We start from the raw sequence: 17,311 nt of genomic DNA on the forward strand, positions 1-17,311 counted from the left end.
AAAAACTTCTGTTTAATTAGATGCCCATGGAAGGCCTTAGTGTTTTAGTTTTATGAAATGTTATAACTCTGATGTGCTATCAAAGTTTTAACAAAAGACCCCTTCATAAGTTTTCTACCTCAGTCAATAATACCTGTGACAGTCCCTCGGTAAAATACTGTCCACAAAACTCTTGTCAGTTCCATACTATTCTCAATTCTACCAAAATCTTTACACACCTTGTTTCACCACCTCCACGCCTCATGAAGCCTCTAACTAGCTCCTCTACCTGACAGCTTTTCCTTTTAGCAGCAGTGATCATGTGTTACTCCTGGGGGAATTCTGCACCACTGCACAATGCAGAATTTGTGCAGAATTAATGTCCTGCACAGAATTTCATGTTTTCCCCCACAGACTTGGGGCTGCAGAGCTACTGGCTACCTCTAGGGGCCGCTGGATTCTGCAGAGCCTGGCTCTTCTCCAGCTTGCAGCGAGACAAATGTCTGGACCAGCAGGAATGGAAGCTTTGCACATTCTGGCACCAGGGCTTGATCCTCATCCACTTAACGGGAGCAGGCATGGGAGACCTGGCTCTGGCACAGAGTGAGGAAGGGCAGGGTTGCACCGTGTCCCTCAGTGGGACAAAGCTGCAGGGGGCGGGCTCGGGGGGGGGCACGACTGGGCTCTGGGGAGAGGGGAGGAGCATGTGTCTAGGCCGGGGGGGGGGGCACATGTCTGGGCTAGGGGAGGAATCATGCAGCCCTCTCCAGCGCCCCCTAACTTGAAATGGGTTGTTGTAGGAGTTTCTTTAAACTCTCTACTCCTCGGGGAATTTTTTTCATTCTCTGTGTTGTTGACATACTTGCTGATAGGTATTTTTAAATAAATTACCAAAATAACTGAAACTGGTGTGATTATATTGTGTTATTTTGACAAATTTAAAAATATTGTGTACAGAATTATAAAATTTTTAGCACAGAATTCCCCCAGGAGTAAGTCTGTGCTCGGTGGGCTCAGACAGTGGGAGTGCCCCACCCTTCTGTTAATTAGTAGGAAAGAGATGGTGAAAACAACTTACTGAAAACATTTGTTGTTGCCTATAAGACATGTAGCTAGGTTAACGGGTCAGCTTTAAAAAACCAAACACAAACACAACAGGTGATTTCCCACACCCTCCAAATGACAGACCAATTGTCCCTGATGAAAAATTATCATTTTCTGCTAAGAGTGAAGGTATCCATTTTTATTTTAATGGATGGGAAACAGCTGCAGATGGGAATGCTCTCAACTTTCATTTAGTCTCAAACAATCCACTTTGTTTTTTAGTCTTCCCCACAAAAGAACAAATGCAGAAGATTATTTTACCTTCCCTACCTATGTAGCACTAATGAAGATTCAGCCCAACTATCGCAGCTCCTCTCTTCAGTATCAGCAAACATGGTAGTTAAGGAGAAAAAAAAAACAATGGAGACTTTTGGGAGAGAAGGCAGAGAAAAGGTATACATAGGGTTAAAGGAAGTAGAAAACAGTAATGATCCAAAACTTCATCTTAAAAAAATGGGGACCCACACATTATTTTTGTTCAGAGGATTACATAGGTAACTAGTATTTGCCTTTTGGTCAGCTGAACTAGTATGCTAAAGTCAATTCTTTCACCCTTCCAAAGGCATTTATGTATGCAATATCAAAGCACTGTCTGCTAATGAAGTTAACAGCAGTGGTTCAGATGCTTTCTATTCTTCTTTTATGTATCCCAGTCATCACTAACAGCCTGAGCAGTGTAAAAGATTCCCAGACAACACAATCCAAATATTTAGATTTAAACATTATCTTGACTAATAACCTGACAATTTTTATACCTACCATTTTTTAAAGACACGTTGTTTGACTGCTGACTCTTCCCATGTTTCTCCTTTTTAACATTCTTTGAATCTACAAGACATAAAATGTCATTACATAACAGATTTAGCATTCACATCATACTAAAGTCCAGGGTAACAATTAGTCTAATATAGAGCACTTTTAACCATAACTTTCAAGACAAATACGTTCTATTAACCACAGATTTTTGTTTATATATTTCACTATGTCATAAAAAGGTAAATTTTATTCTTATTCTAGTTCACCTCAGAGTTCAAAAGAGAAACTAACATCAAGATAAAAGTACAAGCATGGAAAGAAAGAATTCCAAAAAGAATGCTTCTTGGCTGTCAACAAACATCGTCCAAAATTTTAAAAAACACAATCTACATTTATTTTCAAATAGCTTTTATTTTGTTTTATAGTTTGAGTGAGAGTATTAGACCAAAGAGCATCTTGGACCTTGCACCAAGGTTTCCAAAAGACATTCATGATTTTTGATTTGAGACAAGAAAAGGTCTTGGTGCTCAATGTGCTGCACACGACCCTCTGAAATTCAAGCCCCTCTAAGGTATCTCAAGTGGGCCGCACAAAAACTGCAGAACCCAAGATCACTAGTCTTTTTTGTCAATCTTGGTGCAGGTACTGACAAACTGAAACAGAAAAAAAATTAGTTTATTTCTCAGTGAAGGTTCTCACTGCAACCCTAATTCACTGAATACAGGCCTATGCTTACACCACACCAATGAATCAGCAGAAAGATTCTCTCAGCTGTTTCTGCACATTACTCCTGTTACCATTGGTGGAAGAACAGAGTGAAACCCAAGAGGAACACACAATCAATTCCACTTTACTTCAGGTATCAGTACGACAAGGAAAAGGTAACTCAAGCCATAATGTGAGTGTTGCCCCTAACTCAAGTTCCAGCCTCACACAAAATCCCTTAACTTGAGTGTAGTGGTGCTTTTAATTCAAGTTGGCTGGCTTGTCAGGGTGTATTATGCTACAGCTCAAGTAAGCACAACTACTCAGCTGCTACCACAGCCATTCTGTGCAGCTTGAGCATTATTTCACAGTGTCGCTGCTCTCCATCAAGCTAACCTAACTCAAGAGAAGTTAGCCATGAAGATACCCATAGACAGATGAGCTACCCATGATTGACTTTATTCACAGCTTTGCCACATTAGCAAATATTAAGACAACCATTGAGCTGCAGCGCATTCAATTCCCTTTTCAGTTTAGGATCATACTTCAATTTCAATTTCCAGTTCCATACCAAATGTCTATATTTTTGACAGATGTTTGATACTTACCTGGAAACTGAAATGAAGGTACAATCCAATGTTATAAAGCAGATCACACATCTTGTGTGTCACATAAGCAAGGAATTGGTGAAACTGAGACACCATTTTCTCTCCAACATAGACAGTTTAGAACTGGTAGAAAATATCTGAAGAAAACAAATCCTAATGGACTTGTTCTTCTTGATATGCTAGCAGGGGGGTGGGCAGTGAGTGAAGGAGAATGGAAACAAATAAGTGAGCAAGTGCTCTTTGTTGCTTTTGGGCAGAGAAAGACAGCATAGGTTCTTTTTCACCCTGTGTAGAAAGTAAATTTTTCAAGCCATGAAACAGATGTAGGTAGTTTCATTAAGGCAGTAGATTTCAAATCTCAGTCTCTATTTTTCTTGGTAAACAAGTATATTTAAACATAGCATTATTGCATTCAGGTCAGTGACAGCCTTGATATTTCACAGCTATGATAAAGAATCGCTGCTGTGATTACAGTAGGTGTTTTAAGCATATACGGTAAACTACTATTCCTTTTCTGTATAATGCAATCATTCTCTTATAATATTGTGCTACCCACAGTTATAGTGAATGTGAGCTCCTGTTTTCATGCACCATTTTCAATATAACCTTTTCGGCTAACATTTTCACTGATGTTGATAGCCCAACAAGTGTTTTAAACTAAGAACAAAGATCTCCTGGCCTGCACACAGGATGGGAAGCCAAGTAATTCCTTACTGGGCTGTAATCTCTTAAAGATTAAAAGTTCTGGGTTTCTGCTCTATTGACTAAAGGGGAAATTTTCTCCCTCTTCTTTGGCCCGTTTTCCATTTCCTTCTCAATGATTTAAAATGACTATCCAAACATAGTATGGCAATAAGGCCAACACCAGGGAAAAGGATAAGTAAAAGGTCCAGTAAAACCCCAAGATGGTGAGTGTACATATCCTTACATAGGGATAACAGGCACAACCCCATCCCATTTCTTCAAATGCAGTGACCTTCCAAATCAACATTACTTGGGTCTAATTGGGATTTATCTGAAGACCGCTGGTTCTCTTCCAAGGTACCACCACTGCTAGATATTTAGAGGCTAATGAGACTGCAAATATGGATTTGAAATATGAAAAATAAAAGTGGAATTGTCATTAGCATTATTTGTGAGATTTTGGAATGGACAAAACTTCCAAAGCAGTTTCCCTTTGAATAGGAAGTGTTTGGAGACTGAATCCTGGGGGATCCCACATGATTGAGATCTTGAGGGTGACTAAAAATTGTCCATTGCCCCAAGTTTTGAAAAGAATCAGGGCAGATAAAAATCTATTAAATCGGATTTTTTCGATAAAATGCTTTTTGAGGAAGAAACCTATCTAAAGATAGTTTTAATTAAGATACATTATAGCTCAAAATATCTCATCATGGAATAGGATTATAAATTCTAATTCTATAGTATGAGACAAACATACATGGGTATATTAAGAAAAGTTTTGTAAAATGAGTTCCAATGGCTCATGGATTAGGGACCAAATTTTATGCGGTTCCAGGAGCTTCTGTATAGATTATTTAGGTTAATCTTTCTATCTACCCAATGGGACTCAGAGCAGAAGATACTATCAGAGATGCATAGTTTTGCAGTTCTCAAACTGTGGATTTGTGTCTCCAGAGAACATGCTTGTTAACAGCAAAAATGTTTATAAATAAATATATAGAGGTGAGAAATAATAAACCTCAACCCTACTGTCCTTCTGCAAATTTGTGTACACAGAGTCAATCCCTTACCTCTCTCTAAAAGTGCAAAGTTTCAAAAAGTTCAATGAATAGAAGATTGTTGGGAGCAGAATAGATCTGGACAAGGAGAAGAAGTCTAGAGATTAATGTGAGAAGGGAGGGACCAGCAGCAGAAACAGAAGTGAAACTGTTTGAGCAGCATATTCCAGAAGTCTTGAGGTCTGAGTATAGCCTTCATTGATTTGAGATCTACCATACCGTTCTCTCCCTAGAAGGGAAAACCTATAATGGCAGCAGGCCGTAAAAGAGACCCAGTTTGGGAATATTTTAATGAAGTTCCTCTACCTGTGGGTAAGACAAGGCATGCGTGCAAAATGCAAACAGCGCAACAAAAAATGCAAGGCCTTGTTTCCCAAATGAAACAACATCAAGAGAAGTGTTCCTTCTCAGGAGGAAGCTGCATTGAAGATGATGAAAGGAACACGTCTGAACATGCAGGATCTTCAGGTTGGTAAACTTTTTTTATTTCATACTTCTTTCTTAGGGACTGCCTGTCTTCCCTCTGGACTATTCCTGAATTCTCAAGTTTGAGCAAAAAAAAATATAGTTGTTACTCCATGGTGCTACCATTTTAGCTGCAGTTGTGATAAAAATAAACAGCTGAAATAGGCAGATCTTCCTTTTACAATTTCACCTTTAAAGTAGTACTGAGTGTCAGTGAATGCAATGAGTAATACTAAATGAGCAGTATGATAATCATAATTAAATAACTGCATTGACTTATTTTGTTTAGGAGAATCCATCCTCAACATACAGAATTCTGAAGACTATCCACTTTCAAGATCACCATCATTTTCTATAGTTTCAGAGTTATCTGCCAAGGATAGTGTTTCAGTCACATCATGTATGTCACACAGCCACAGTATATCTGTTGTATGTTCTTCTGTTACAACAGAAGAAGGGAATGTCTTCCATACAAAAAATGCATACACAGTAGAATACTTACAAAAAGTAGCATTAAAGGCTATAACAAACTGTGAAAAAAAATTCAACTGTCTAGTACGCAGCTTGGTCACAGACAATGCTGCAAATGTATCCAAGGTAAGAAGAAATTATTTAGAAGAGAGTCCCAAGCTAACAACAAATGGTTGCAGTGCTCATTTGATGCACCTCCTACCCAAAGACTTCAGTGTTCCAGAAATAAAGGATAATGTTGTTGAAATTGCAAAATACTTCTGTAACAACCACTTTGCAGCAGCTGCACTGAAAAAAGTGGGAGGAACCAAGCTAACTCTCCTACAAGACGTGGGATGGAACTCAGTAGTGGACTGTTTTGAGTACTGTAGCAAGAACTGGCCTAATCTGATGACAGTTTGTGAACAAAATCATGAAAAAATAGATGGCACTGTCACAGCCAAAGTTCTCAACAGTGGGCTTGAGAGAAACGCTGAGCACATGCTGAGTACCCTGAAGCCTATTTCTGTAGCCTGGAACAAAATGCAGGGAAATAGCTGTTTTATTGCTGACGCTGTTAAAATTTGGAAGGAACTGAGTGAAATCTTAAAAAGAGAAATATGCAATGACAGAGTTAAATTACAAGAATTAAAAAAATCAACGGGGCAAGCTCTATCTCCAGCTCATTTTCTTGCAAATATTCTCAGTACTTGGTACCAGGGTCAAACCTTAACTGCTGAAGAAGAGGAGTTGGCTATGACATGGACATTCAGCAATCATCCCTCCATAATGCCAACTATAATAAACTTCAGAGCTAAGGGTGAACCATTCAAGAAATATATGTTTGCTCATGATGTTTTAAAGAAAGTCACACCAGTGAACTGGTGGAAGTCACTGAAGCACTTGGATTCAGAGACTGTTGAAGTGATAATCTCACTTTTAACAGCAGTAGCTTCTTCTGCCGGCGTAGAAATAATATTTTTGTCCTTTGGACTAATTCATTCCAAATTGAGAAATCGTTTGGGACCTGAAAAAGCACGAAAGCTTCTTTTTCTTTTCCAGAATATGAACAAACAAGAAAATGAAGGTGAAGACGACTGAGTTAGCTGCAGAAGCCAATATTTTAAGTTTCTCATGTTGACCTGGATGACAGTCAATTTAATTTGTTGTTTTTTAAAAAAACAATTCGTTTTAACTATTTTAGTTAAAAACAATTTTAACAAAAACAGACCTGATTTTAAAAAACTTGAATATTTAACTAAATTCAAAAATTAATATGCTTGTTTTGTTAAAATATGATATGTCTGTTGCTGAAAAAAAAATACATAATGTTGTTGTTTTAGTTAAATAAAACAATTTAAATGTCTGTCTGGCAATGTTATCCTCCTAATACAGCATGGCAAGAAAATCCTCCAAATATTAATGATTAACCTGTTGAATTGGAGATATTCACCTCCCATGGACTTCATAAATATCTGCTTCAAATTACCTTTGGTAAATGAAATAACCAAACAATCATTCATTTTCGGATACAGTGTAAAACGAATCTGAAAAGTTTTCAAATTAAATCATTTTAAAAATGTATAGTGTGTACCTTCTAAAAATGAAACCTACATCTATCTCTACGTTGTGAAGAATATGTATACCAAGAAGAATACACTTTTATGTAGAAATCCATGATTAAATCGAGTCTTCCCGACTAGTGATTTAAATCAAATCCACCCTGAAAAGAATGGAACCATGGTTGAGCAATTCCATCTACCCAGGTTACACTTTACAGATACTATGCATGGCAGGTTGGTCTGGAGCACCTCTCCCCAATCTGTAGACATGAAGTTCTTCTGCTAACAAGATAACTCATCGGAAGACAAGCCAGAGTAATCACAGCCATCATACAAGAAATCAGAGACAACTGGAGATTGACCCAAGCTTTCTTCATTGATTTGCAATCCACCAGGGACCAAGAAGGCTACCTCCTTCAAGCACAAAGTCTGGTAGAAGCAACTGAGATGATCCTAGTGACCACTTACAGTTCCTCCTAACGTTGAACTCCAGTTTCCTGACACAAGAGAGCTTTCACAGAAAGCACCCACTTCTTAGAAGAGCCAGTTTCTTAACTAATGATATGACTATTACTCTCCTGCGAATAGGAGAGTGCCCCAAGTCTTGTAGAATCTTTTTGGGAAACAATGAAAACAATGCATTGCCTTAGAGAATATGTATCAGTCTTTTCCCAAGACACTATTTCCTTGATGTCCTTGCGGGAAGGGAGCAACATAGAGGGTCGGTCTATCAAGATTTGCACAGCCACTTCCTAGGGACTTATTCTTGAGATTCCAGACACCACTCCAACAAGGGAGTCAAAGTCTTCCACCCTGGCTAGTTCCGATGATGTGTGAGGAGGCTCCCTCTCAGAAGTCTCTACCTCTGTTCCTCAGAGTTGTCAAGCACCTTAGAGTGACAGATCGCAAAAGACTATCCCCCTCCACCCTGACAGAAGGTCTCAGCTGCACCTCAGGAGTGGAGGACTGAGATGGAGTGGAAGAGCATTCCCCAACAAGCTGACCACCACCTCTCTGAAGATCTGTGATGGCAACCAGAGGAGGGGAAAATGTTTGATTCCTAATGCACCTGAGACTCTGTCTAGGACCTTTTATCCACCTCCAAGAGGGGGATGGGAAGAGAAGAGCTGGCTAACATCTTCCATCAAGACTTCTCTCAAATCTGTGTACACTCTAAAGCAGGGTGGATCTGGAACAGCTCCATCTCCTTCAACCTGTGTTTGTTTTTTTCTAGGTGACACATCCCAGATGGGCTTCCAGGAATAGGGCCTGTCTTGCAGCATTTTCAAACTATTACATGCACAACTACAGTCATCATAGATGATCCACTGCAATTTACAGGCAGTAGACAACTGCAGAGAAAGCAGTTGGACTGCAAAGGTGGAAAGCATGAATTAGGTGCAAAAAACGTAGCAATCTTCAATAGAGCAGAACGACCTGTCCCAAAACTGAAAAGGACCAGTTACAGAGTAATTGGGCTCTCTTCACAAGAATCTGTATTTCTATTTCATGCCTATTCTATTTCACATATTCACTTCTGCTCAAATCTCACCCTCAAGTTGATGTAAAACAACATAACTTAGGATGTTCCCCCCCCAGATACAGCACAGTAGAAGACATGACTAGAGAGAATACCACTGCATAGATGAGAAATTAAACTGCATAAAACAGTTTATGTTATCTACATGGGCTTTTGAAAGGTAGTTGCTGATGCAGTTTGCTATTGTAAAACTTAATACCCAATATTACACATTATTCTGATAACTTGGATTCTGTGACATCTGCATAATTTATCACCTATAAAGGATTATATGTTAACAACACATCTAGATATGTGCTTAAATTTTCTACTCTGACTGTTTTCTAGCTTGTCTGAGGACAACAGTTGTTTTGGGTGAAATTATATAGAATGGTTTCAATTAAGGAGAAATTTAACATACCTACTGTAAGTTTGGGATTTTTTGCTTTAATTTGATTCATAACAAGTTCAGTACATATTACCATCCTATTTCAACTTAACAATACAGCAGTTATTACTATTAGGTATAATAATACCCCATTTAATCAAAAATAGCTTTTATGTTTTCTACTTTCTTTCCTTTTGGATAAAAGCCACCAACCTTACCTTTAGCTGCTGTTCTCCCCATGGTAACACTTATGTGATCTTCCTTCTCACAATAAAAAGCCTGAAGTTGAAAAACCAGTTAATTCTTCCTTTCAGCACAACAGTTTCCTGTGGAGTAGTAATACAGATAGTTAGTTATAGATCCAATACAAAAAAAACCCCATTATATTGCTGTTTTAAAGCTGCAAAAGTTTAACAAGCTACTCGTAGAGGAACTTTGTGTAAACAAGAGCTAAATCGAAGAAATACTGGAAGGAGGAGAATAAATTAAATTTTCTTATTACTTCATTTTAAAAGGATGTAAACCCTTGAAAAGAAAAATCAGATTGCTTCACACAGCATGTTATGATTTGACATTAAAAATATGCTTTTTTCTTTCCATCTTACATACACGCAATCCAACAATGGTCATGCTAGAAAATACCACCTGGGAAAAATGTTATGCTATTTAAAAACTAAGGCGTAATAAAACTCAAGTTTGGGAGCACGAAAGCAAAGGCACAATTGCTAGCTGAGATAAGTTGCAATGGCAGGTAGTGTCAGATCACAGATAATCCATGAGGATAACACTAGTCTCAAATATAGCACAGGCGTAAATTGCTGTGGGCTTTAAGAACAAGGAGGTCCAAGTTAGTTAAGCTATGCCACCTCAATAAAGAGAAAAGAGCAATATCTGTTTTTTTTTTACTAGTTTTCCACTCCAGCACTCACATTTGCTGAACTTTACTGATGAATTTCATCAGCATTCCACTGAAATCAGAACAGTCATGGGTTAGTCCAGCAACAACAATGCTAACGAGCCACTTATTTTTCCATTCACTCTACGTGTATGTATGTATATACGGAAAGGAAAGGAAAGGAAAATATATATAAGGTAGGAATCTAACACAATTTTCAAGCTACCAACCTTGACAGATTCCCTTTAAGACTGTGTCAGTTTCTATTATGGTTAGTGTATAACTCTAAGTTACAAAACTCTTAAAACAGACACACACATTTTCTCTACAACAAAATCTGACTAAAGAAGATACTACCATGGATTTGCAGAAGCCAGACTTTCAAACATTCATTGATCTAAACAACATATCTATTATAACATGAACAATAGCTCAAAGCTAAGGATGCTACAGCAGTATTAGCTCAGAATTTTTTGAGCTTCACAGGGGTATACAACAACATTTAAAAACACACATTAAAAATTTTGAGTTTCATTGAACAACTAAATAGCTTTTACTAAAGCTTCACAATTTCAAGATAATTGAAAGTCTGTAAATTATATATGGTCATGATGGACTTCATCACACGTCCTTTTACATCTACAGGATACTTCATGTGGATAAAACCAATTGAAAACTTCGTTTAATGTCATTTAATGAAATTTGTTAGTCTTAAAAATATTTGTAATGTACCAAACAGGTATTACCACTAAAATTATCAATGCAAAAAATTTAAGATTAAAAATAGCTATAAATAAAACTGAATACTAAAACAAGCAAAGCATTTTTGCTACACAATAATGCTATAAATGATCAAATGAATAATATCTATATTTGAAATTATTGTAGAATTCCCCCAAAACATTTCAAAGCTTTTCCTCTTTAAGCAATAAACTATGAAAGGTGTTGCAGAGTCAAAGTAGTTGCCTTTATGGGTAGATTACTTAAAACAGTGCACGGTTTTTATCTTTTTTTGTTCCAAACACTGGATTGCACTTGGTGCCGTAATAAAGATTCCAACCCTGCAGTGATAGTCATCAAGTTTAGCACAAGTGGAGTGTCTGTCAGAAACATAAAAAGGATTCCAGCATTTCATTAGTTTGTGTAGCACCAGATAGGCTATTTTACAACATGCTCACCAGCCTGTTAAAAATGTAAGACAATTGGAAATTCTAAACCGTTGTTTGAAATAGCACAAATCCAACAACAGGATAAAATTTATTACTATTTAGAAGAGGTGTTACTGCAAAGGCCAGTTGCACCAAGTCTATTCTATTCAGGATGCTTAAGTGAGCTTTTAAAAATTATTTCTTGTCCTATAAATTAAGTTGTACTTAAAAACTGAATTTCTCAGCCTCCATTCTGAAGAACAGCAAAAAAGCTAAATCTCTACAGAGACAGTGCAGTCAGACTGAGGCAGAACATAACTCCTTTCTGGGGTAGAGTTGAGGAGCACTCTAGTTCTGCATTTCTCAAAAACTGGTCCATGGAATGGTGCCAGTCCTTGTAATCCCCCTTACAGTTTAAGGAAAGAAGCAAACTGGTCCCTGGTATCAAAAAGGTTGAGAAACACTACTTCAGTTCACTCCACCTAATTAATTACCTTCCTTAACAGTTTGTCTTCTTATCTGCTGCCTACTCCCTACCCCAGCCAGGGTGGGAGCTTTTTGCATACAACTTCCAACATCACTGGCCTTCGAATCAGCACAACACAGCCATATATATATATATAAAAAGCTGGACAAATACAGAGTGCGAAGCTTGCAGAGATCCTTGGGCGGACGGGCAGGGAAGAGGGGAAGCCTAAGACATCCTTGAATATGTCAGTGAGCAAGCAAGCAGAGTATGTTGAAAAAAGATAGGAAATTAGGGTAAGAAGGAAGATAGACAAATCTAGAGAATGGAAGTCAGAAACAAAGGAAGGAATGAACCAGGTAGGAGAATGAAACCTGGGAAAGGCAGAGGCAAGGACAGAAAACTAGGAATAAACAGGCATAAGAAAGTAATGGGAAAGGTGAGGGGAATGGAAACAAAACCAAAGGCAAAGAAGAAAAATATGGAGAAAAATTAATCAAGCTAGGAACAGCACTTATGTCAGTCACAATACAGGAAACACCCCAAGAAGAGTCAATTCAGACCCTGGAAGTATAGGATCAGCAGGGGAGAACAATAAGTCACTTGACTTAAGCTAGGGAAACTGAAAATCAAAGGCAAAAGGCAAGAAAGAAAAAAAAAGTGTCATGTTAGTTTGAACATTAAAATGTTCGGAAATGAAACCCACTAAAAAAAGTCAATGTGGAGGATGTCCACATGCTTGCTACTAATACTACTTATAGCTGGGGTTTAAAGCATCCAGTAAATTCCGCTTCATCCCTTCTGTTTAACTTCCCCTACTTCATTTAATTCTGAATTAGATGGTGAGCTTGTGTCTGCCTTTAACTTCCTGATAAGGCTTTTGTTGTCAAAACCCATTCACCCTTACTAGTCACCTCCCACTGTGTGAGCTCTTGGTTAAAAATATATATGACTAGACAAGCCTAAAGCATTTGCATTTCCAAAGTTACTACTACATATGATGGAAAAATATTTTCCATCCTACTCTAATATTGTTCTTCTAATTTAGAAAGTCAACTTGAAGGGCAAGAATTACTGCTTTTCAGAGAGGTCAGCCTTTTAAAGAGAGACACTGTCAAAAATCATATACTTTCTTTTGGATGGCATATCACAACTTTCCCTTCCGCTATCTACACCATTCTTACAAGCAAGCAAGACAGTTATCTAGCAGAAATTTGTCCCAATACCCTGCCTGTTCACGAGAATACAACAAACACACCGAACATGGAGATACAACTTAACATGCCAGTTTAACACATGATATTTCAAAGAAACCTAAACCTCTAGAGATTGGAGACTTTTGTTTTGAAGAATCAGATGCTTCAGGCTTAGGTGGACAGTTAAATCAAAGAAGTGGGTGGAGAGGAAACATTCTTAAAGCAGATTAGGTTTTTGGTCCTATCAACATTGTTGGTATAGCTCAGACTCCCAATTCTGCAATCCTTAGTTAAACAAAATGAATGGGAAATTTTGGCTGGGCAGAAACGAGAAACCCATTTCAGTCCACTTGATTTCTTTCACACGTGTAAGGATAACTATAAAAATCTACAGGAGAGTCAGATACGAGAATAATTTAAAAACCTCTCTCAAATTTCAAATTTAACTGTTTAAAAGACAATCAAATTGAAAAGACACAGTTAATTTCAAGTACTATCGCTACCTCTGTGGTTTTTCTTTTTCCTTATATTTTCTTAATGTTTCCTCTGATCTTGGCTTCTATGTGAAAGTCCCACATAAACAATATGGGATACTTACTGTGCAGGATGAACAGGGGAATTGGCTATACACAGAGAGCTGTCAAATGTACGAAGTAAAACAAACTGATATTTGCGCCCCTCTAATCTCTTTCATAAATTTTACTTCATAGATTATATAATCAGAAGAAAAAAAAATGGTTACTCACTTTCTCGTAACTGTTGTTCTTCGAGATGCGTTGTTCATGTCCATTCCAAGCAGGTGTGTGTGTGCGCGCTGCGTGCATGCCAGCCGGAAGATTTTTCCCCTAGCAGCGTCCATAGGGTCAGCCTGGGCACACCCCCCGGAGTGGTGCCTTCATGGCGCCCAATATTGGGCCCCGCCAACCCTCCACCCCCTCAGTTCCTTCTTCTGGACTATTCCGACAGAGGGGTAAGAGGGTGGGTATTGGTAACAGTTTTTTCTTCAAGTGATTGTTCATGTCCATTCCAAGCAGGTGATTCACAAGCCAGAGCTCAGGAGGTGGGGTCGGAGTTATCCACAGAAAAGAGCACAGCTCTCCTGAAAGCCGCATCGTCCCTGGACTGTTGTGTAATTGCATAGTGCGACGTAAATGTATGTATCGAGGACCACGTGGCTACCCTGCAAATTTCCTGAATAGGGACTTGTTCGCAGGAACGCCGCAAAGGAGGCCTGGGCCCTGGTAGAGTGAGCAGTTATCTGCGGAGTGGGCTCCTTTGCCAGGGTATAGCACTCCCTAATGCAGGACGTTATCCATGACGATATGCGTAGAGAGGATACCGGGAGGCCCTTCATTCTGTCCACCACGACTACAAAGAGTTGGACGGACTTTCGGAACAACTTAGTTCTCTCTATGTAGAAGACCCTACGCACATCCAGTGAGTGCAGCCTGCGCTCCCTATCGGAGAAGCGTGGCTTGGGATAAAACACTGGGAGGAAGATGTCCTGGGTCATGTGAAAATGGGAGACAACCTTCGGGAGAAAAGACGGATGAGGCTTGAGCTGGACCTTATCCTTATGAAAAACTGTGTAAGGGGGCTCAGACATGAAGGCCCTGAGCTCCGAAACTGTCAAGCCAAGGTAATTGCCACAAGGAACGCGACCTTGAATGAGAGATATAACAGGGAGCAGGTGGCCAGATGTTCAATTGGCAGGCCTGTAAGCCTGGAGAGGACTAAATTGAGGTCCTAGGCAGGGAGTGGCTGACACTTGTGTGGGAAGAGCCTGTCCAAACCCTTGAGAAAACAACTGACCATAGGGTTTGCAAAGACTGAGAGACCATCTGAGCCCCGATGCAAGGTGGATACAGCAGCCAAGTGGACCCTTACTGATGACCGGGACAAGTCTTGATGCGTTAGGTGAAGGAGGTAGTCCAGTATAAACGGTATGGAGGCGAAGAGCGGCGACTGACTATGTTGCTCCGCCCAGACAGAAAACCTTTTCCACTTGGCCAGGTAAGTAGCCCTGGTGGAGGGCTTTCTACTACCCAGGAGGACTTGTCTGACCTGGTCCGAACAAGACAGCTCTGTGGCACTTAGCCGTGGAGCATCCAGGCCGTAAGGTGGAGCAACTCCAGATTCGGGTGCCGGAGTCTGTCCTGGACCTGTGTGATCAGGTCAGGGACCAGCAGTAAGGTGAGTGGGGCCGCTATGGACATTTCCAGGAGCGAGGTGAACCAGTGCTGATGCAGCCACCCCGGCGCTATTAGTATGACTTGGGCCCGGTCTCTGCGGATCTCGAGGAGCACCCTGTGGACTAGGGGGATGGGTGGGAAAGCATATAGCAGGCAGCCCTCCCATGAGAGAAGGAAGGCATCCCTGATGGACCCCGAGCTGTGGCTCCCGAGGGAACCAAATGTTTGACATTTTCTGTTGTCCGGAGTGGCAAACAGGTCTACCTGGGGAGATCCCCAGAACTGGAAGATTGAGCTCACCACGTCTGGCCGAAGGGACCACTCGTGGCCGCTGACGCTCCGGCTGACGCTGTCCACCTGCATGTTTCGCACCCCTGAGAGGTATGAAGCCTGCAGGTGGATCGAGTTCTCTATGCCGAAGTCCCACAGCGCAAGGGCTTCTCGGCACAGGGGAGAGGAGCGTGCACCCCCGTTTGTCGATATAAAACATCGCTGAGGATTGAAACACATCTGCCCATTATGTGCATTTTGAAAACATAGCATGCCAGACGCACTGCCCTCAGCTCTTTGACACCGGAGACCAGAGGCCTTGGGTCTTGAGGTTCCCTAGGTGAGTCCCCCAACCCAGATCCAAGGCTTCTGATGCCAAGGTGAGCAAGGGCTGGCAAAAGGCACCCCTACGCAAACCATTCGTGGGTCTAGCCACCATAGGAGGGAGTCCAGTACCAGGCGGGGCAGGGTTATGACCCTGTCCAACGCATCTCTGGCTAGTCGGTACACCGACGCCAGCCAGGACTGGAGTGGGTGCAGCCTGAGCCTGGCATGCTGCACCACTTACGTGCAGGAGGCCATGTGTCCCAGCAGCTTTAGACTGATTCTTGCTGACATCGTGGGGAACCGTCTGAGGCTCTGTATGATGTCCTCAGTGAAACCTGGCCTCTGGGAAGCGCAGTCCTGGACTCTACCCAAGCCAGGGCGTGCTTCCCAGAGGCCAGTAGATTTCTCCTCATTCAGGAGGAGACCTATGTCGAGGAAGGTCTTTCTTATGAACTCCACCTGAGCCTCCACCTGGGCTCTCGAGCGACCTTTGATCAGCCAGTCATCCAGGTATGGAAAGACCTGTATCTGGTGCTTGCGCAGGAACGCTGCGACGACTGCCATGCATTTTGTGGCTACTCAGGGGGAAGTTGACAGTCTGAACGGGAGAACGGCAAACTGGTAGTGGCCTCTGTTCACCACGAACCTGAGGTAGCGTCTGTGATGTGGGACTTTTGCAATATGAAAAGACACGTCCTTCAAGTCGAGGGCGGCGTACCAGTCTCCTGGATCCAGTGAGGGGATAATGGAGGTTACCGAGACCATGCGAAACTTGAGTTTCTTTACGTATTTGTTGAGCTGTCGCAGGTCCAGTATGGGTCTGAGGCCCGCCTTGGCCTTCGGTATGAGGAAATACCAGGAGTAGAAACCCCTTATCTCCTGAGGAACCTCCTCCACTGCCCCTACCGAGAGGAGGGACTGCACCTCGAATTAGAAGTTGCTCTTGAGAGGGGTCCCTGAAGAGGGACAGGGAAAGGGGTTGAGGGGGCAGGAGGGTACAGAATTGAATGGAATATCCCCTCTCTACCATGCGGAGCACCCACCGGTCTGAAGTAATTTGAGACCAGGCACAGCAGAAAGGGGATAAACAGGACGAGAAAGTAAGATGGGAAGGATCCAAAGGTCATACTGGCAAGCTGTCCTCGACCGTACCCTCAGAAGGGTGGTCTAGAGCCCGGTGTGGCCCTGGGCTGGCTCAAGCTTTGTCCAGAGGGAGGGCGTTGCCTCCTCCAAATGCTCTTGTTCCACCTACGCGGAACGTCCTAATGGTTTTGGAGTTGGTAAGGATGAAGGGCAGATTGAGGCCTAAAACGTCTGTGCTGGGTAGCAGGCGTGTGAAGCCCCAGCGAACGAAGGGTTGCCTTCAAGTCCTTCAAGCTGTGAAGTCTCTTATCCGTCTTCTCGAAGAAGAGAGCTACACTTTCAAGGGAAGGTCTTGAATGGTCTGCTGGACCTCGTGGGGAAGACCAGAGACCTGTAGTCAGGAGCCTCTCCTCATAACTACCCCTGTGGCCAAAATGCGAGAGGCCGCATCCGCCG

The 17,311-nt window shown here is 41.3% G+C and overlaps 1 protein-coding gene across 2 annotated transcripts in view; it reads right to left on the minus strand.

The window, feature by feature from the left end:
- SCML2 (Scm polycomb group protein like 2) overlaps positions 1-17,311 on the minus strand; it is a gene marked incomplete at its 5' end in the record, with an annotated part of 131,180 nt that overhangs the window by 96,672 nt on the left and 17,197 nt on the right. The window contains 2 exons of one of the 2 annotated variants that reach the window (XM_084623146.1): positions 1,843-1,911; positions 9,497-9,604. In XM_084623146.1, coding sequence (XP_084479272.1) covers positions 1,843-1,911; positions 9,497-9,518 — 91 coding nt within the window. Of the gene's footprint in view, positions 1-1,842; positions 1,952-9,496; positions 9,605-17,311 lie in introns of those variants that run through there. The other variant, XM_084623145.1, reaches the window with a different exon arrangement.

This window comes from Lepidochelys olivacea (assembly GCF_965140295.1).
Source record: "Lepidochelys olivacea isolate rLepOli2 genome assembly, chromosome: 1".
Classification (NCBI taxonomy): Eukaryota; Metazoa; Chordata; order Testudines; family Cheloniidae; genus Lepidochelys; species Lepidochelys olivacea.